We start from the raw sequence: 21,262 nt of genomic DNA on the forward strand, positions 1-21,262 counted from the left end.
TATGATTCAGCTAAGTGTCATCGAGGACAACAAAATCAATAGATAGCCTTGTCAGTTGAATTTAGTTCGACCGGACGAAACACAAGTGGACCATATACAAGAAATTTAGGATGTTTTACGTAATAGTTCTGGTTAAGCACAACTTGTTGAACCACTGCAACAAAATCAAAGTATATGATAAAAAAAATAAAAACCATTATATTTTATCTAAGTTTCTAAAGAGACTATTTACACAACAATTTCGTATCATTCTGTTGAAGGGGACTGGACAAGTCGACAGTCCAAGGCTCACTTTTTTTTTAAAAAAAAGAAAATTTCTGAGCTTTTTTCATACAATAAATGGTTGTTGAGCCTTCTTGCGTCCCCGTGTCTTTCTCGGGTTAGCACTGATCATGCAAGAGAATGCGTTTTCCAAATCCGAATCCTCTTCACTAGTGAGGAACTTTGCTGCAGCTGGATTTGCCAAGAGGAGCTTGGCCACTAGGTAACCCGCAATGGACCAAGTTTGGTAAAGCCGTGCCTGTTTACCGATGAATCTTGCTCTTTTGGTATCGTAGTACTCTGGCCATTTGTCTATAGCAATCCGTCTCTCGGCTAACTCAACCGCCTTTTCTGCAATCTCTGGTCTACCCATTTTGATGCTTGCTACTGTCAGCTGAAATATTACCAAGAAGAGACCCGGATTTCACATTAACACAAAAGGGCTTCAAAGAATTCATTTTGATAAACCAAAACCAAGTAGATGAGGTCTAAGAAAAAGGGGCAGAAAAGAATCTGAACAAACCTGCCATAACAATGTTGGCCAGGCACCTCCATTGTGATAAGACCAAGGACTGCAGCAAAATAAAGATGCTTAAGATGACAACTTGTTTGGGAGGAAAAAAGTGTATTGAAAATCTAAAACATCATCTATTGAAGATCATATGTAAGAGAGAGCTTACGTGTTCTTTGGATCACTTCCGGTAATAATTCGCCATTCTTCACCTTCCATAGCAGGGTAACAGATCTTGAATGGCATGTCTGCCACAAGTTCTGCCCATTTTGCTTCGACGAAATCAAGAATTGCATGTGATTGATCATTTGTAGCCAAACTGCTCACTATGGACCAAAGGTTTCCCAAAGAAAAGAATCTGAAATCCATGTGAGCGGGCTGAAGGTTTCCAAGCAAATATCCTCCTCTGTTGGGCATAAAGTCCACTAACCATGAAGGGATCTGATCTGGATATATGTTGAATTTATTAACTGCGTCGTAAGAGTATTCTTCAGTCTGGTAACGATATATTTCGTTTATTTTTTTCAAGTCCAACCAGTAATACTCCCTGATGTGGAAAGATAATGCAACAAGACGATTGTTGAGAGCTCGGATTAGATCAGCTGATCCATCCTCTGGCGTAAGCATCTCACGTGCACAGACCAACGCTGAATAAAATAGTGCCTGAGGAAGTAAAAACAAATATAAATGGCTGCGAATTTAGATTGAAGTTACACAACTGCAAAGGGAAATGCTCACCTGAATCTCTAGTGGATGACCATGGATTCCCATTCGACGGTCTATCATGCAGGACCCATCAGTGACTAATAGAGTAGGGAACATATCGAAACCATCAGCAAGACAGAGCTTTAAGATCATCTTGATTCCGGTCTGAACATCAACTCTTTCCTGCACTGAAAGGTCACCTGTGCATTTTCCATATGCTCTCAGCAATATAATCCACCACAAGCCTGAGATTCCAACACAAAATGAAAAAAAAGTACAAAAAGTTTGTATATATTCTTTTCACATAGTTATAAGACAGTAAATTCAATATTTAAGCTTTCCTTACCAGAATCAACCGGGGCAACACGTCCAATTGCTGCTTCACCAAAATCAGGATCTAACACCTCCTCCGTCAATGAATCATCACCGTCAAGAGGAACAGTTTTCACCTTGAAACTAGCAGGCATCAATCCTTGACCTGGGCTATGGCAATCCATGGTTTTCTCCCAACTCTGGTCAAGAATAAGCATTGTTTTAACAAAAAACAAAACCAAATAACTTCAACATAACCCTCATTTTTGGAAAGGAAAAAACACATCACTCAATATGCAGGTTAAAATCATTTGTCCTTAAAAGCACAAAAACATTCGATGCTCGGTATCTACTAATCATAGTGAGAAGATTTTTGTTTACAAAATCATTCAACTAAGTAGCAATACTCTGCCTTTAGAACTCAGTTGAAAAATAGACAAAGAAAGATCGAATCACCTGTAACTGGAGGGTGTAAAGGATGAAATTCCGAACAATATCATACTCTCCTTTCAGAAGAAAGGCAATCCCCGAGGGTATGAAATCACGAATGAAGACCTGATCATAATTCAGGACACTGGTAGAGTTCGGGTCATTAGCAGCAATGGTTCCAATAGGACTGCCACAATAGTAAACAATGGACTGCCTCAATAGATCCCAAGCTTCATCCTCGATAGATTTTGGTCCACCTGATTGTACGTTACCATTAGATGAAAGACTTCCATTTACAGGTAGAGGCATCTCGTCCAAGTCGCTTTTCAGTTCGCTGCCCAAACCGTCAGAAGGAAGTAACGTGGATCTGAAGTTCTCCTCAACATCATGTTTCTGGCATTTGCATCTCGTGGACACCAATTTTTTACCCTTTAAATCCCAATTTGGACTGTGAAACATAGTTTCTCTCGCCACGTTGTTCGAGACTCGAGAAACTTCATGTGAGTTTGTACATCTTAAGCCTCTTCGTTTTCTACCAGCGGGTTTAAGCGATAGGATTGGAGTCGGGTTAACGAAGAAAGAAGCCAGATAACACGATGGAGATAAAGATGCCAAAGGAACCCGTAGAACTGTTTCTGAAGCCGCCATTTTTATTACCCTATATACTCAGATTACTAGAATAACTGATAAAACTTCAAAATGATACCTGCAAAGAAAAACGAATAAGACGACATGTGAATCCAGCATAAAAGAACAAACTTTACATCTAGAATTAGCTTGCGCATCTTCAAAAATGTAAACTTTTCAATACCCAAATTATCGAATATGATTTATGCGGATAATAAGATTATACAAGGACTTCCAAAATGAGCAGAATATCCCTTAAACATTCATTCTCAAAAATCAAAACTCAACAGAGTTTCAGAACAGCTTGAAAATCATCATCAAAACAAACATGCGAGAGAAATGAATGAATCAGACTCCTAAATTACAGAAAACTTATGAGTTTTTTTCCGTAAATTCTGCTAAAATCCATTGCTCCATCATTAAATCCGATCCAATTGTTTTGTGATTGCAAAAAGGAACCAATAAATATAAATGGGATTAGAGCATCGTTGCAAAGATATAAACGAAAGGGACTTACTTTGATGATACAGATTCAGCTTCCGAGAGAGATGATTTCGAGTCAGAGGAAACTTTTGTCGGGAAAGTGAGGCAAAATTCAATCCTCGAGAGAGAGAGAGAAAAATATCCGCTTAGGTTACACACTGGTCCATTTCTCTTTTAGGAAAAACGAGCTATTTCCCATCAATCATAGTTAACGCGTGTGAAACGACGACGTGTCTAAACTCTAAACACTTTTTTTCTTTTTAAATATTCTTTATTTGTTGTTTCTTTTCTACGGGACCCATTTGAAAACGGACTAGACCCGTTCGCTTTAGAAAGATCCTATGGCGTTTTTTTTTTTGGTGGATTGAATTTGGCTGGATTTGGTTGGTCCCCTGACTCAGCGGAGATGATCTATGACCTTATCCAATCTAACAAATTAGATAATATTCTAAACCGAGTTTAAAAGTTTTAAGTGTTAAATGAAGACACGAAAAACGGCAAGAATAAGTTTGGTCAGTGCTTAACGATTAAAATTCTTAAAATAAAGAATAAAAAAAACAATTGCGGTTGATGTATAACAAGCAGTGCATAAAACTGATTGATATATAGAACGCAGAACTAACGGTGAAAAACATGTATAATTCACAAATAGAAGCAACAATATTAAAAATATCCGTATAACATATCTCTTTAATGCTTGCCATATGTTATTGGTACTATTCCTTAGTTTTTTTTTATTTTTTTTATAAAGTATTTCTCTTAATTAGATAGTTATGTAATTTCTTTGTCATTGTGATCTCTCTCTCTCTCATAATTACTTCATAAATCATAATTATTCATAAATCATACAATCAGGACTCTTAAACTCACACATGCAAGTGAAGCCCTCAGACTTGTTACGTTCACAATAACCATGGATGTCTACACCTCGGTCATGTAGCTTCTCATCGCAAGTTGTTTGGCAATCTTGGTCCAAACACCCTAACTTGAAGAACCCATACGTCACGCTACAATTCATACATTTGTAGGTGCATCGGCAAGATCCTTCCTCATCACAGTAGTCTCCAATAAAACCACCAAATGTTGATGAACACCTCGTTGCGCAGTCGCTGCATGATCCTCCTATTTCGGCCAGACAAAACGCATCTGCTACTCGACTTAATACGGCCCCTATTTTCTATGAAGAAGGGGGAAAAAAAGTTACTCAACAAAACAACAAGTAATATTTCTGGACACCATGGCACTCGTGTTTTTTTTTTTTGATATTTTTTTTTTTAAAATGAAATCGGAGGTAAATACCAGAACATACGAACACGACTAAGAGAGAAGTAGGGAAATTCATCATCGTGACAGGATTTACAGGACTGGACTGTTTTGAACAATTTTATTTGATGTAGCTTAAGTATATAATATAGGAAAATACAATACGACATGTTTTGTTTCGCTGTGGGAAATCAGAAATGGTAAAGGTGTTTTATTTTTCTTTAATCTTCAATAGTATGGTACATTTTTGTCTTGTATATAGACAAATGGCTGAAGCAGTGAATGCTAAACTTACATATGGAAACAGCTTCTAATAGTTTGAGATTTGGACGGTTTAAATTTTGTCACATATTCACTTCAATCGGTGACCCATTTGGAGGATAAAAAAAAAATGAATGAGAGTATAATAATTCTCTCATTTCTGGAAATGATCTACACATTTTGTAGAGAGCTTTGGACTCTTGCTAATGAGTTTGCGTTTGGATGCTATATTTTTTCTTTTTCTATTTTGGTAATTTCCTAGCAAGTTAGTGGTGGAAGAGAGGAAGCTGCGTGGAGTTACACTCTGCGTTTACTTATGAAGTCAACTCCCTGAAAGTCAAGTAAACACGCTTATAGCAATCAGCTAATAATAACTCAGGTCTCTCAAACTGAAAATTTAAACATCTTCAAAGGAATCAAAATCCTTGTTTCTCTATACCTTCTTGAGTTCGACAAACAAGAGAAGATCTTTTGTTAGGATTCATCTATCCTCCCACAAAAATGTCTAAAGGATGTCTAAGTTGTTTCAAGGCCATGTGTTTGAGGAAGAAGCAAAGCAAAAAAGTAGACAAACCCCTGAAAGCAGAGAGATTACCAGAGCCTGTTGAAGAAAAAGAAGATGTAGAAAACGGTGCGGACAAGAAGATGCCCATTAAAGATTCACCGTCGGGACCGGCGTACTTCCGACCAGTATATAGCTCAGATGTAGGCAGCAACGATTTTGTTTATCAATCATATGGTGGCAAAATCCATGGAGGTGTCTCTTCTTCACCAGTGAGAAATGATTTCCACAAAGTGAAGACCTTTGATTTACGAGGAGTCTCAAAAGCCGCGGCCAAGTGAGAAGAGAAGTGGTTAAGAGATGATTTGTTCATCCCATATAAACTTAGATGAGATATTTATACAAGCAATTTGTATAGCTCTCTAGATGATATTATCTTGTTTTGAGCCGATGATCCTACTTTTAATGTATCTGATTACATGTTTACTAATGCGAGCATATCTTTTTGTAAGATCAAGAATTCAAAAGTGTTGAAGAAAGCAGCAAACAATTTAGCACTCAAAGAAGCAGAGAATTTTACGTTTTGAAAGACCGGCATTGATTTACAGAAAAAGTGAAATACCTGATTGATCATCAAAGCCAAAACAATTATATAACATATAGAAACAAAGAAGACCTGCAAAGCCGCAAACATAAGAAGCAACAACGCTGCAAAAGAAGACGCAAATGTCCATGGACTGTCGAAATGCGTGTGAACAAACTCTGCGCAGTGAACATGGAATCCTTTGGATGTATACTCGTTAACTCCTGCAAACACTTTTGCTAGATAACTCTTCTCCAAGTCTAGGGCAACATCTTTACCAATGCCTTTAAAAAACCTAGAAACTTCATCCTCTGTCCCAAAATAGTTCTCGAGGATCCTTCTCTCGCTAAGGAACGCTGCATCGCTCTCTTCGTTTATTAGACAAGCCATGAAAGCAACGTAGCTCGTTATGTGGTTTGATGAACCTGCATATAACTGCTCAAACGCCACACAGTTTAAGAATACTGAGGCGGTAAAATCATCCATGACTATCGGAGGAATATGAAGCACACCGTTGCTAAAACTTATGTCTAAGATTGAGTCTGTGTTCTTCCTCGGTCTGAATTTGATTCCCCGAAGATGAAGCTTCTTTGCTGATAGAACAAATCCAAGGAAGCCATTATCATTCAATGAGGATTCACTGCTAGATTTTTGCGTCTCCTCGGAGCAACAGAGGATTGTGAGATAACTATCTTTGTTGCTTGTTTGAGAAGGAACAGGAACGAAAGTCTTGCGTATCAAATCAAGAAGGTGTTTTGCTTCAAGACTATAATGTTTTTCCCAAAACGCCTCTTGTTTTTGTAAAGAGTAGTCGAAGAATTCAAACGAGACCTCGTTTAAACCGCTACGAGTAACTAGCTTCGATGTTTGGAAGAGAGTTTGAAGAAGAACATAAGGAACCTGGTTTTCCAAAAGGAGAAGATCGGCTCGAATCGAAGGCAAAATCCATGGCATTCTGAAAATGGGATCATCAAGATTAGTGTAAACAACTTTCCCAGAAACTACAAAGAACAACGTGAGGATAAAGCAACCATCAAGAACTATCATCTCAACCAATGTATCAGAGTCTAAGCCAAGATCCTCGGAGTAAGAACCCCTTATAACTCCTTCCAGTTTCGATACAGCTCTGACCAAATCCTGAGGATCAATACCCTTTTCTTCCATTTTAGCAACGAAAAACTTCAAGAACCTGCGTTTGTGCTGCTGGGTCAAATTGAGATGTTCTTTGCCGTGATGGTAAGGACCAATGGAGACAATCTTGGGTTCGTAAGCTTTGAGGTTGATCCGCGCGAGACTCTGAGGGATTCTCGCGATGCAACATGACTCTGAACCGGCTGATTCTCTCAGAAGCTTCGGACCAATAACATCTTCTGAAATTAAGCGATGTATGTCTAGAATTGATGTCGGAATGGGATCATGACTGTTTTCTCCGGTTCTTTGTTGGGTCTGTGGATCCATTAATTCAAACCTTGAAACCCACCTCAGATCATCTTTTGGTTTGGTGGTAAGACTTTAAATATGTTTTTTTTTTTGTGGTGGTTGGATTAGTCTTCCTTCTGGTTACGTGGGGTATATCTTTTGTTTTTTGTGAAACAAAGACCAGTCACGGGGAATCTTTACGAAGGAGTAGTGAAGTTTCGCACTTGCAATATTATGACGCGTCTCCACCTTAGGTCAGCTAAGGAGCAACAGTATTAATTTTGAAAACCTAAGACTTTCTTCTTAGTTTTTGCAAGAGATGACAATTTTTATAAAAAAAATTCGAGTTTTATTAATGTTTTTCGTGGATAATCAAAAACTTCCCATCCTTAGATCAAAAATTTTCATTGTATCTGATATCATAACAGGTTAAGATGTAAAAAAAAAATCAAAATGCTATGGAAAATTCTCTTTCAAAATACTGAATATATACAGGATAATAATATATATAAATTAAGGGCATCAATTATTGAAAAAATGTGTTATAGTGTAGTGGTTTATGGCTCCAAATTCTAACATACTGGTACAAGCTTTGAATACCAAAGGCAGCATTTTGTGATTTCATAACAGGTTATTGATGAACAAGATAACTCTACAACAGCAAAATTTAACTAAATCACGGATTTATTATGGTATGTTTTTAGTTTGCATCCAAAAACATTCGTGTTAGTTAGATTAGTTGGGTTGACTGTTGAGTAAAAAAGGATGGGCGGGAAAATAAGAAGTCAACTCTCCGTTTTACGTTTCCTAGTCAACTCTGAAAAAAGTCAAATAACACGCTTACAATAATAATTTGAAAAAAAGCCAAAAACTCAGTTCTGTAGCCCTCACACTGAAGATATATAAACATATTGAAGAACCATAATCTTTGTCTATGTGAAACTTCGTTTCCACTCGACAAGCAGTGGTCTGTTAGAATTCAAGAAAATGTCTAAAGGATGTTTAAGTTATTTCAACATCATATGTTTCAGGAAGAAGCAGAATAAGAAACAACAGAAACCTGTGAAAGCAGAGGATGTAGTTGAGCCGGTAGCACTAAAAGATGATGAAGAAGAAAGCCCGGAAAAGAAGATGATCATCACAGGAACATTTGGATACATCGAACCTGAATATCTCTCTACTAATGCATTTTCTCAGGGAAAACTTGAGGAAGGTGATTCTGCTTCACCGTTGAAAAATGATTTCAACAAAGTGAAAACTTTTGATTTACGAGGAGGGACAAAAACAAAGGAGAAGTGAGGACGGGGATGAGACTTGAGATGTGTAATATTCACCATGTTCAACATATTTCAGGGTCTGCATTACTTTCTTATTCGATAATATAATCGTGTCTTATTAGCCACTGATCCTTACTTTTTAATGTACCTGATTACATGTAATGAAATAAGTGGGAATAGTATGTTTTATGAATTAAAAGGGTTTAGAATGTCTGCGTTTATCACGTCAACCTCTGTTCCAAAATAGTTATCAAGAATCCTTCTTTCGCTAAGTACACTGCATCACTCTCTTTGTTTATAAGACAAGCCATGAAAACTAGGCACGCAGTAAGCAGCGCGGAAGAGCCACTGGACGAAGAGGAACCTTTTCTAAGTACAGTAACAGCCTCGTGTGAATATGACTATTCCTATGGCGAAATGGACGTTTCAGATGAAATGGCGGCTGATTCTGCCTCTACACTAAAAACTGAATTCTACGCAGGAGACGAGTTTGAATTGGGGGGACAAAAGGATAGCGATTCAGATTAGAATTTATGTCAACTGATCATTAGTTTTCTACCAATATTTTAGTCTCTTTTTTTCAGTTTTTCGTTTTCACATTTTTGATTTTTCTTTCTTTTGTCGCCAATTGCTTTAGGTGGCGAGTTGGGGCCTTAAGTTTCCTAAGCATAGAAGAAACCCTTAAATTTTCTCTCAAAATGGGCCAAAGCTTAACGAATGGGCCTGCGCAACACATTTTAACTGGGATCCCCATTTAAATACGTATGCGTGGGTTTTTTTGTCATGTACTTTAAAAAATACTAAATTTTAACCTCGTGCGTCTGCACGGGAATGTTTTATTTTTTTATTTCTAATATAAGTTGCATTTATCTTTTTTGTTTAGATATAATTTTTTTTTGTTGTTTATTTTTTTAAATCGAAAAAATGTTATCATATTTTAATTTTAAACAGTAAAATTTGTATATTAGTAGAATAAGAGTATACGTTAATTAAGTATATATTGATTTAATGTTAATTATAAACTTTGTTATTATGTGAATTTAGATTTACACATAAACAATCTATATATCTATGAATTTGCTAATCCATCCGTTTAGTTATCTTAAATCATTTTTAATATCTTACATTTTTTGACAAACTAACCCGTATAAAACTATAATTATAATTGTATAACCCTATAAATATTTACTAATATGGAATATTTGGACCAATTAATTATGAAAAAATATAATAAGATATTTATTTACTATTTGTGCTATTAAAAAATGTATATATATATATAAACGGGCTAACCTGTTATTTTAATTGTCTCAAATCATATATATATATATATATATATAACTCTAATCAGCTCGATCATATTATTGTATAATATAAATATTTATTAAATTCAAATATTTGATATTTTAGACCGATTGTTTATGATAAAATACGATAAAATATTTATTTACTATGCATTTTTATAAAAATATTATTTAAATTTTAAATTTTAAATTAAATCTTTCCTGTATTTAAGAAATTTTAAAGTATTAAAATTGTTATCTAAATTTTCATAATAAAATTTAATTATAACTTTTTTTGAATTTTTTGAATTTAAATTAAATTGAATGCAAATTTTTGTAACTAAATTTAATTAAATTTCTAATAATTTGAAATTTAAATTAAAGATGACCTAGATTTTAAGAAATCTAAAAATATTTAAATTAATAACTAATTTTCGGAAATTAAATATAAAAATAAAATAAAATACTATAAAAAAAATTTGGGAGTGTTTGGATGCAAGCACTAAATGTGCTTCTGTTTTAATAGAATAGATTTATATATCAAATCATCTTAATATCTTACATGTTTTAATAAATTAACTCATGGACCTTAAATATATATATATATAACTCTAATCAGCTCGATCATATTATTGTATAATATAAATATTTATTAATCTCAAATATTTGATATTTTAGACCGATTGTTTATGATAAAATACGATAAAATATTTATTTACGATGCATTTTTATAAAAATATTATTTAAATATTAAATTTTAAATTAAATATTTCCTGTATTTAAGAAATTCTAAAGTATTAAAATTATTATCTAAATTTTCGTAATAAAATTTAATTATAACTTTTTTTGAATTTTTTGAATTTAAATTAAATTGAATGCAAATTTTTGTAACTAAATTTAATTAAATGTCTAATAATTTGAAATTTAAATTAAAGATGACCTAGATTTTAGGAAATCTAAAAATATTTAAATTAATAACTAATTTTTGGAAATTAAATATAAAAATAAAATAAAATATTATAAAAAAAACTTTAGGAGTGTTTGGATGCAAGCACTAAATATGCTTCTGTTTTAATAGAATAGATTTATATTTATTGAATTTGATATAGTATGTTATCCGTAACATATTGATGGGAACATGATAAAGTTTATTTCATTCGGTAAAGAGAATATTACGAATTCACGAATTATGTGACCGACAAACCTAGTAGACAAAGCAATCAATGTTTTTTGCTTATTTTGTATAAAATTTTGCTTGATGTAATATTGCTTTTTTTTTAACAAGAGGATGTAATATTGTTATTGTGCAAAATCTGTAGGAGACTGTTGTGTAAAATTTTGATTTAATAAAGGTTTTCTACGTCAAAATGTAGGAGATTGTTGTGCTTCTTCCAGCGGCTTAGCTCGAAAAATTCATTGCTATCTAGCGCTGGAATCTTCTTTTTTAACCATAAAATGTCAAATGGTATATATAGTCGAACTTCTTTAATTTTTCCTTTAGGCTAAAGAAGATATTTAATTAATTAGAAACCTGGAACAGATGTTTCAGAGGCCAAAAGTGCCAGTCTGGCTAATTGGCTATATATGGATCAGCCAGAGAGTTGTGTAGACGTTGGACAAAACTAGGAAATGGTAGTAAAAGTAGCTGCCAATCGTATGGTTATGTTATATGCGTCATATAATAATCTATATAATAAAGGTTTATGATAAGAAAAATCAGACAAATGGCGGGTCAGAAGCCTTCGTCTGGTGCCTGCAGTTCATATTGAGAGATGAGAGCTTTTCGTTTCCGAGTTGGTTGGATTTTCAGATTTCAGTAGGGCACTCTTGTTTAGCAGCGCTTGGTTTAATCTCTGGTTCTTGTCTGCTATTTTTTAATTATTTTCCTTGGTTATGCTGTTTAGCTTAGTAGTTATGGTTTGTTTCATTCCATTCTAGTTCTTTGTATTTTTCCTTTTCATGTGTATCTCCGTAATTCTGTAAAAATTCATTAAAGAGTATAATATTTAGCAATGATATACGGTATACCAAACAAAATAAATAATAAAAAATAATACAAACAAACACGAACTGCGACATGTGCTCCATCTCGAAAGTAGCTCGCTAATCAATGGTTAGATAAAAACAAAAAACAGTGGTTTAAAAACAAAAAAACAGTAGTTGACTTTACCATGAATCCCTGATCTATCGTTTTTTTTTTATATATACGTTGAAATTTATTAGTCTCATTTTTCAGTCTTTTACCCTACAATTTAACGATGTCTGGTTGTTTTCAAATAAACTATTTAGTTGCATTTTATGTTTGTACAACGGGTAGAATGGACTATACTCAATAAGATCCTCTTTTCTTATAATGGATAGCAATCAGCTTTACTTTATTATTTATTTTCATTTTTCAGCTATAAACATGTTGATATTTTTTTTTCTTTTTTGTTAAAGAGCTATAAACATGTTGATTTAATTGCTATCCATTCAGCTGCAGACAAACAATTATAAACGATAGATTAAAAGCGAGTTGAACCCTTCACGGAGAAGTTTAGTTCCACTAACACAATTGGATATATAATTTATTAAATATGAAAAGAGTTCCAGTTTTTTTAATTCATAACATATTTTATAAAATGCGTAAGACAACTGGCATATAACATATATTATAGACAACTGGTATATAAATTATATAATTATATATGTAGCAGTAGCCAACTAATGCCCTAAGATAAGGGCATGGAAAACGTCGTTAGGCTACGCACAACATCAACGTCATCAACAAATGACATCAGCTCACTGAAGTTCATCATTTCAATACCACGTGGGTATAGAGGTGAGAGAATACAAAAAGAAAGAAAAGAATTATACTATTGAAGCTCATCACACTTATTTATTTATATATTACTTCCATGGATCAAGATATTTTCGGTCGAACTAATGACCTTTTGATATTTTATATTATTCATAGTTCGATACATCCTAATTCAAATTATCAATTAGAGAGATAAGTTTATGAAATATATCATATTACAGAGATAAGTTTACACCTGTCATTGCAATGACAGGTGTAATATATATGCATGTTTTATGTGTGTAAAATTTCATAATACGATGCTTTTATAATAAAATAAAAAAAGAGAAAATATAACTAGTGTACTTATTCACTAAAATTCTACGCGCTCATAAATACAATTTTTATGGTTGTCAACCATATAGTTTTCTAGTGTCAGCATATTATAATTAGTTTTCTTATAATTAATCTCTTGCAATACAAACAAGGTCGCCGGCAAATATGAAAAAACTGGTTGGGGTATGACGACAAGTGGGCTGAGACTGCTTTGATCATCCATCTTTTTGTCCTAATTTTTATTAGTATTATTATTATTACTCGTAGAGTTAAATAGACATGCTTTCAAATAGTCATGTTCAGTTCAGGCCAAAAAGTTAAATAATAGCGACTAAAAATGTTTCAATATCGAAAATTCTATAATAATACACCAACTGAAATTGATTTATCAGTTTATCTAGTCTAACCTTCTTTTGCAAATGTGAAAAAGCAAGCAACAGAATAAATGGAGGATCTAAAGAGGCATCATTCCATATATTGAAGAAAAAGGATGATGACATGCTCAAGTTCCTTTTGATCAAGCAAGGCAACCAGATAAAAAAATATATATTCGTTTGTACATAAGGATTTTAGTGTAGCAGAAATTACATTTTTTAAAACATAGTATATATATTCTTGTCATTAAAAAAATCCTTAAAAATAGTCTTAGCAGAAAAATCTATTGTAATCCAAAGTCAAATTGATCATAACAATCCCACGAATCAAAGTTGTCCAATAACAAATCCGAATCATAGAAGACACTTTCAGTGCCAGATGACGACGGCAGAGGATAAGAACTTGATGGTGATATCGATGATTCCATCACATATTGACAATCTTGACCATCACCGGTTATCTCACGGTACGGTTCCATGGTTTTCTCTTTGATGATATCTTCTTCATGCTTAACCGATGAGGAGAACCCGCTGGAGTGGCTTTCCTTCTCCTGATCAAGATCTTTCCCGAATTGGATCATCCGGCCACTTTTCAAATCATCGACCGGATCTTGAACGGCAGTAAAAATGGGATCTTGTTTATGATTGATTTTGCAAGTGTGTTGGCCGATGTAAGTGGTTCGGTAAACCGGAGGGTTGTCTTTGATCTTCTGTTCATGCTTTCTTGCTCTGCAGTTATGATCTATGTTGTATGAACATCTATAGTAGCTCCTGTATCAACATCAATGCATACACCAATATTAGCATTATTGATTGGAACAAAAACAATTAAATTTAATTATATCCTATTAGCTAGACTATATTAATTATACCTTTGGTGATCAGATTTTTTTATAGTTTTTTGGCCGTATTTCCTCCAAAGAAACCCGTCGTAATAGATCGGATCCGGTGAATCGTCCCTCCAGTTCTCACTTGAATTTGTACTTTGAATCTTTCTGCAAATATGGTGGTATCAAATATTAGCATATAAAAATCAACACATATATATCCCACTCTTTTGCTAGTCACATATTTATGGGAGGACATTGCCTTTATATGAAAGAGATATTTGATATATTGTTTTATTTGAAGTTAAATAAGAAAAAAAGCAAGAAAAAAAATTCGAGGGCTTATAACTTAATGCTAAATATCAATACCTTTTCTTGGAGGGGCTTCTGATCTGGGGAAGGGGAGGAGTATTAACCATTTCCCTCCGAAACAGAGCACATATCAAACCAGAGTACAAAACGATGTCGCAGAAGCTTCATCAAGTGAGAAGACAATGGATATGGGCCAACAAACGTTAAAGCCCAATCAGAGTTATAATCTGCAGAAGCCCAGAACTCTGCAACGGTCTTCTCTCCACCTGCAACAAGACAAAAACAGAACTGATTCAGAGGTGTCTGCAAACAAGCTGGCAAGAGAACGTACAACTGAAATTCAAAACCGATTTCATGCTTTAGCTATGTTAATCGATGCTTGACATCTGGCACTAGGGTTTAGAGCTCTCAAGAAAGTGTCTTTGTATAAATAGCAAGCTCTCATTGTAGCCATCTTTAAGCAATGAAAAAGAAATGAATTTTTAAGCTTCAAAATACTACAAAATTAAAATCCTTTCATGGTATCAGAGCCACAGGGGTCCATGGAGTTCTCCATGGATCTTCCTCTTCCTACTCTCAGTATCACGACATGTGTTACTGTCACTCTTACTGACCGCAACTATATCTTGTGGAAATCTCAGATTGAAAGTTTTCTGCTTGGACAAGGTCTTCTTGGCTTTGTTCAAGGCACAGTCGTTCAACCATCAGCAACAGTCACAACTGCAGCAGCTAACAACACCACTGTTACCACTCCAAACCCTGCTTATTCTCGGTGGCTTCAGTATGACCACATCGTTCAGAGTTGGCTCCGTGGTTCTTTCTCTGAAGATATTCTGAGTCTGGTGGTAAACTGTGCCACTGCATCTGAGATCTGGCTCACTCTAGCAAGTCACTATAACCGCGTCTCATCCTCACGACTTTTTGAGCTTCAACGCAAGCTTCAAACCGCATCTAAACTTGGCAAAACGATGTCTGACTATCTCAAGGAGATTAAGTCCATCTGTGACCAGTTGTCTTCTATTGGAAGCCCTGTTACAGACAAAATGAAGATCTTTGCTGCTTTACATGGTCTAGGGCGTGACTATGAACCGATTACAACGAGTGTTGAGGGATCTATGGATCGTGACCCTCTTCCCACTTTTGATGATGTTACACACCGTCTAATAGCCTTTGATGATCGCCTGCAAAGCTATTCCACATCCTCTGAAGTTACTCCACATCTGGCCTTTAACACTCAACAAGGCTCACAAAACTCTTACTCTTACAGAGGTGGTAGAGGTCAGAGTGGAAGAGGTTTTCGAGGAGGTCGTGGTCGTGGAAACTTCTCCACTCGAGGTCGCGGTTTTCATCAACAGAACTCCTCTTACACCGGGTCAAATGATGTCTCAGACAGGCCAACCTGTCAGATCTGTGGTCGCCGTGGTCATGCTGCTCTAAACTGTTGGCACAGGTTCGATAACTCCTATCAGCTTGATGGTACTCCTTCTGCAATGGCTGCTCTCCGTATCACTGATGTTTCAGATAATCAAGGTCATGAGTGGTTCCCAGACACAGGAGCCAGTGCTCACATCACCAACTCAGCTCAGCATCTGCAAAATACTCATCCTTATACTGGCTCTGATGCTGTAATGGTTGCAGATGGAAACTTTCTGCCTATCACACACACTGGTTCCACAGTTATTGCTTCTTCCTCAGGTACACTTCCTTTACACGATGTATTGGTTTGTCCTGATGTTGCCAAATCTTTGCTTTCTGTGTCTAAGATTACAAAAGCTTATCCTTGTTCTTTTGAGTTTGATTGTGATGGGGTTGTTGTTAAGGACAAGGTCACAAAGAAGCTCATAATGTTGGGCAAAAACAGTGAAGGGTTATATGTTTTGAAGGATGAATCAGGCTCCAAACCGCAGGCTTTCTATTCTTCAAGACAGCAATCTACTAGTGAGGCAGTTTGGCATCGGAGACTGGGACATCCAAACTCTCAAGTTATTCATCAACTTGCTTCATCTAAGTCTATCTTCATAAATAAAAGGACTAGTGTAATGTGTGAGTCATGTCGACTTAGCAAAAGCACTAAGCTTTCTTTCTCTGCTTCCGATTATGTAGCTACAAAGCCCCTTCAAAGAATTCATTGTGATCTTTGGGGGCCTTCTCCAGTGTTATCAGTTCAAGGATTCCGATATTATGTAATATTTGTTGATCATTGGTCTCGGTTTTGTTGGTTTTATCCATTGAAGCTCAAGTCAGACTTCTATACTGTGTTTCTAGCCTTTCAGAAACTAGTTGAAAACCAATATAATGCAAAGATTGGATCTTTTCAGTGTGATGGAGGTGGTGAGTTCACTAGCAACAAATTTGTGACTCACCTCACTCAATGTGGCATAAAACAGATGATCTCATGCCCACATACGCCCCAACAAAATGGTTTAGCAGAGAGAAAGCATCGCCACTTGGTTGAATTGGGTTTAGCGATGATGTTTGAAAGCCATTTACCTCAAAAGTATTGGGTAGAGGCCTTCTATACTGCAAACTTCCTGATTAATCTCCTTCCTACATCAACTTTGGAGTCTTCAAAGTCTCCATATCAGACTCTAAATGGTAACCTTCCTGACTACACATCTCTGCGAACCTTTGGCTCAACTTGTTATCCTACACTTCGTGATTATGGAAAAACAAAGTTTGATCCTCGTTCATTAAAGTGTGTATTCCTTGGCTACAATGATAAGTACAAAGGATATCGGTGCTTATATCCCCCAACAGGAAGAGTATACATCAGTAGACATGTTCTTTTTGATGAAGAAACATTTCCATTTCAAACTGATTATACCTCTCATCACTCATCTTCCAATACAGTTCTATATGATGCCTGGTTGAAAGGTGAATCGCAGAAGCTTCAGTCTACACCTCCGGTTTCACGTCCGATATTCATTCCTGCAACAGCAACGGACTTACCTACTATTGTTTCATCATTAGTGTCTGGATCGAGTTCTTCCCAACAGTCTTCGCAAGGAGTGACTACTGCAGGTGTGAGGGAGTATTCTGAGCGTACGACATGCTTAGATCATGATTCTATTGGCGACAGTGCTTCCTCCTCACCAAGCAGGCCAGTCACTCCTCTCTCAGCTTCTCCATCAGTCTCATCATCACCCATGGAAGACTCTGTCCAAAGTTCACTTGATCAACCTCCAATATTACCGGAGGAACTTGTTTCATCCGCCACATCTATTCATCAACATCCAATGACTACTCGGTCTCGAGCTGGAATCACAAAACCAAACCCACGATATGTCTTATTTACTCAGAAAGTCTCTTACCCCGAGCCAAAAACAGTTACATCAGCGTTGAAAGATCCCGGATGGACCTCTGCAATGGAAGAGGAATATGACAACTGCAAAGTGACTAATACTTGGTCTCTTGTTCCTTACACCCCTGATATGAATGTTCTGGGTAGTAAATGGGTCTTCCGAACCAAGCTAAATGCAGATGGAAGTCTCAACAAGCTTAAAGCCAGGTTAGTTGCACAAGGCTTTAATCAAGAGGAAGGAATCGATTATCTAGAGACCTACAGTCCAGTTGTTAGAACAGCAACAGTGAGATCAGTGCTTCATACTGCCACAACAATGCAATGGGAAATCAAGCAGATGGATGTACAAAACGCCTTTCTCCATGGTGATCTCACTGAAACTGTATACATGAAACAACCAGCTGGCTTTGTGGATAAATCTAGACCAGATCATGTCTGTTTACTTCATAAAGCTTTGTACGGCCTTAAGCAGGCTCCAAGAGCCTGGTTCGACAAGTTCAGCAACTACTTATTGGAGTTTGGTTTTATATGCAGCATTCGGGATCCATCTCTCTTTGTGTACTCTCACAATGGAAACATCATCCTGCTGTTGTTATATGTAGATGACATGATCATCACAGGAAATAACTCAGAGACTTTGCAGAAACTCTTTCATGATCTAAATCAACACTTTCGAATGAAAGATCTTGGTCAAATGCATTACTTCCTTGGGATTCAGGCGCACTTTTATGCAGAGGGGCTCTTTCTTTCTCAACAAAAATATGCAGAAGACTTATTAGCTCTCTCAGGGTTCTCAGACTGCTCTGCAATGCCAACACCACTACCACTTCAACCTCACAAAGTGCCTCATCAAACTGAACCTTTTGAAAATCCGACTTACTTCAGAAGTTTGGCTGGTAAGCTGCAATATCTCACACTTACTCGACCTGATATCCAATATGCTGTTAATTTTGTCTGTCAGAAGATGCATGCTCCTACAGTCTCGGATTTTCAGTTGTTAAAACGGATTCTTCGATACATCAAAGGCACCTTGACGATGGGTATTTCATTTCACAAGGATTCAGATTTTACAATCCGTGCCTTCAGTGATAGTGATTTTGCTGGTTGTCCAACCACAAGAAGGTCAACTGGTGGATTTTGCACTTTCCTTGGCAAAAATCTTATCTCATGGGCATCGCAGAAGCAGCAAACGGTTGCAAAAAGCTCTACTGAAGCAGAATACCGAGCCTTATCTGAAACTGCTTCTGAACTTACATGGCTTGGTTTTCTAATGAAGGATCTTGGAATTCCAATTCATCAAACACCTGAGTTGTACTGTGACAACTTGTCAGCCGTCTACTTGACAGTAAATCCAGCTTATCACAAGAGAACTAAGCATTTTGAGACCCATCATCATTATGTGCGTGAGCGAGTTGCACTTGGTACTTTGTTGGTCAAACACATTCCCTCTCATCTACAAGTTGCGGATATTTTCACTAAATCCCTACCAGAGAAAGTTTTCACTGATCTCCGAAGCAAACTAGGCGTCAGTGTTCCACCTACGCCGAGTTTGAGAGGGGCTATTAACCATTTCCCTCCGAAACAGAGCACATGTCAAACCAGAGTACAAAACGATGTCGCAGAAGCTTCATCAAGTGAGAAGACAATGGATATGGGCCAACAAACGTTAAAGCCCAATCAGAGTTATAATCTGCAGAAGCCCAGAACTCTGCAACGGTCTTCTCTCCACCTGCAACAAGACAAAAACAGAACTGATTCAGAGGTGTCTGCAAACAAGCTGGCAAGAGAACGTACAACTGAAATTCAAAACCGATTTCATGCTTTAGCTATGTTAATCGATGCTTGACATCTGGCACTAGGGTTTAGAGCTCTCAAGAAAGTGTCTTTGTATAAATAGCAAGCTCTCATTGTAGCCATCTTTAAGCAATGAAAAAGAAATGAATTTTTAAGCTTCAAAATACTACAAAATTAAAATCCTTTCAGAAGAATCCCTTGAAGATAGATCAGAAGATTGATCTTCCTCTGATTTTGGTTGATCAGATAAGACTGAGATGGCATTGGAAAAACATTGGACAATCGATTTAGCAAGATCATAACTTGAAACTGATCCGTAGTCAGCCATTGGATCGTCGAGCCGCAACTTCAACCGCATGGCGCATCTATGGCCATAAAGGATTTCTTGCACCGCCTTTTCGTGGGGGGAGTTCATTTTCTATTATAGTAGACTGAGCTTTGTATGTGTTTCTTGGCCGTTTTCTTTCTCTCGAGTCTTTCAATTTTGCACGGATAGGGATATATAGGGGCAAGTGGTACACACACAATACCACATGTGGGAATCTCAAATATTTAAACCATAGACTCGATAAGAAGGTATTAGGTAATTCCAACTTGATATTTATTTAACGGGAAGTAATACTATTTACCAACAAAGTAACAAACAAACAAAATGTATGCCATACTCCCTCCGTTTCATAATAAGTGTCAATCTGATACATTTCACACAGATTAAGAAATTAATAAAATATACAAATATACTTCTAATTAATATACTTTTATAAAATTTAATTACAAAGATTATTATCTTTAAATGAAGGATAAAACAGGAAATAAGAGTAAAAAATTACATTGAAAATGCAAAATAACACTCTTTTTACAACAAAAAATAAAACTTATTATAAAACGGAGAGAGTATAAACAATTCGACTCCATACCAATTATAGACCAAGTGTTGGGTCTCCTAATCAAGATATATGTTTATATTTATATATATACACTAGGTTGTAGTTTAGTAAGAATTATATGATTTAGGACATGTGCTCGGTTCTCTCCACCAAATGGAGTAGCTAAATAAAAGATAAATAGAAAGCAAAATTAGGTGTTGACTTTAACATATGATTTGTCATGTACTCATCCATAGATAACAGAGTTTGTTTTACATGCTTGCATCCTTTTGATTACACTAGTCTACGCGTTCACTCGTTGTCCAAATTAAAAGGAAATATCTACGCGGTTCACTTCACTAATTACAGAAATTGTTTGGCTAATGTCTATTAGAATACTTAAGATTTTATACCATATCCAAAAGACAGGAGGAGTCTAACAGAAAAATGTGTTTCACAAAACTTAAAATAGGTTGGAAAAATGTGGATTTTTTTCCAGAGTTGTGGTTTTGAGATGTTTTATTATACAATAACAATTATCAAGTTGAAATAATAAATTTGTTAAAATTTAACCAGTTATAGGGTATAATAAGATTACTTGTAAATAAGAATGTTGATGATTTTTAAGCATACAGTAGGAAATATGAACAAATAAAATGTATTTTAAAAGTTAAATACACAAATATTCAATTAATAGTCCAGTACTAGTCCTTTTGATAGAATATTGGTGTTTTTATCCCAAAAAAGTCATGTGTAA

The 21,262-nt window shown here is 35.7% G+C and overlaps 5 protein-coding genes and 1 long non-coding RNA gene across 6 annotated transcripts; 2 read left to right on the forward strand and 4 right to left on the reverse strand.

Moving 5' to 3' along the window:
* Window positions 1-158: 158 nt before the first annotated feature.
* LOC18018273 (alkaline/neutral invertase E, chloroplastic) lies at window positions 159-3,515 on the reverse strand. Its single transcript, XM_006400695.2, has 7 exons — window positions 3,363-3,515; window positions 2,246-2,924; window positions 1,824-1,989; window positions 1,511-1,722; window positions 942-1,435; window positions 785-833; window positions 159-655 (listed from the first exon to the last, which is right to left on the reverse strand). The coding sequence occupies exons 2-7, from the start codon at window positions 2,864-2,866 to the stop codon at window positions 329-331; spliced, it is 1,869 nt and encodes a 622-aa protein (XP_006400758.1). The 5' UTR covers window positions 2,867-2,924; window positions 3,363-3,515; the 3' UTR covers window positions 159-328.
* Window positions 3,516-4,130: 615 nt separating this feature from the next.
* On the reverse strand, window positions 4,131-4,704 carry LOC112086836. The gene is made up of 2 exons (XR_002899680.1): window positions 4,628-4,704; window positions 4,131-4,498 (listed from the first exon to the last, which is right to left on the reverse strand). It is a non-coding gene; the product is annotated as an uncharacterized LOC112086836 (long non-coding RNA).
* A 530-nt stretch (window positions 4,705-5,234) lies between these two features.
* On the forward strand, window positions 5,235-5,874 carry LOC18018274. Its single transcript, XM_006400696.2, has one exon. The coding sequence runs from the start codon at window positions 5,354-5,356 to the stop codon at window positions 5,693-5,695; it is 342 nt and encodes a 113-aa protein (XP_006400759.1). The 5' UTR covers window positions 5,235-5,353; the 3' UTR covers window positions 5,696-5,874.
* LOC18018275 (UPF0481 protein At3g47200) lies at window positions 5,830-7,530 on the reverse strand. The gene has a single exon (XM_006400697.2). The coding sequence runs from the start codon at window positions 7,393-7,395 to the stop codon at window positions 5,830-5,832; it is 1,566 nt and encodes a 521-aa protein (XP_006400760.1). The 5' UTR covers window positions 7,396-7,530.
* A 793-nt stretch (window positions 7,531-8,323) lies between these two features.
* LOC18018276 lies at window positions 8,324-8,860 on the forward strand. The gene has a single exon (XM_006400698.2). The coding sequence runs from the start codon at window positions 8,344-8,346 to the stop codon at window positions 8,653-8,655; it is 312 nt and encodes a 103-aa protein (XP_006400761.1). The 5' UTR covers window positions 8,324-8,343; the 3' UTR covers window positions 8,656-8,860.
* Window positions 8,861-13,593: 4,733 nt separating this feature from the next.
* Window positions 13,594-20,054, reverse strand: LOC18019232 (probable WRKY transcription factor 38). The gene is made up of 4 exons (XM_006400699.2): window positions 19,829-20,054; window positions 14,602-14,638; window positions 14,278-14,400; window positions 13,594-14,176 (listed from the first exon to the last, which is right to left on the reverse strand). Exons 1-4 carry the CDS (start codon window positions 20,052-20,054, stop codon window positions 13,690-13,692), a joined length of 873 nt encoding a protein of 290 aa, XP_006400762.2. The 3' UTR covers window positions 13,594-13,689.
* Between the last annotated feature and the right edge of the window lie 1,208 nt (window positions 20,055-21,262).

Source organism: Eutrema salsugineum, unplaced genomic scaffold (assembly GCF_000478725.1).
Source record: "Eutrema salsugineum unplaced genomic scaffold, Eutsalg1_0 scaffold_2, whole genome shotgun sequence".
In the NCBI taxonomy this organism is placed as follows: domain Eukaryota; kingdom Viridiplantae; phylum Streptophyta; class Magnoliopsida; order Brassicales; family Brassicaceae; genus Eutrema; species Eutrema salsugineum.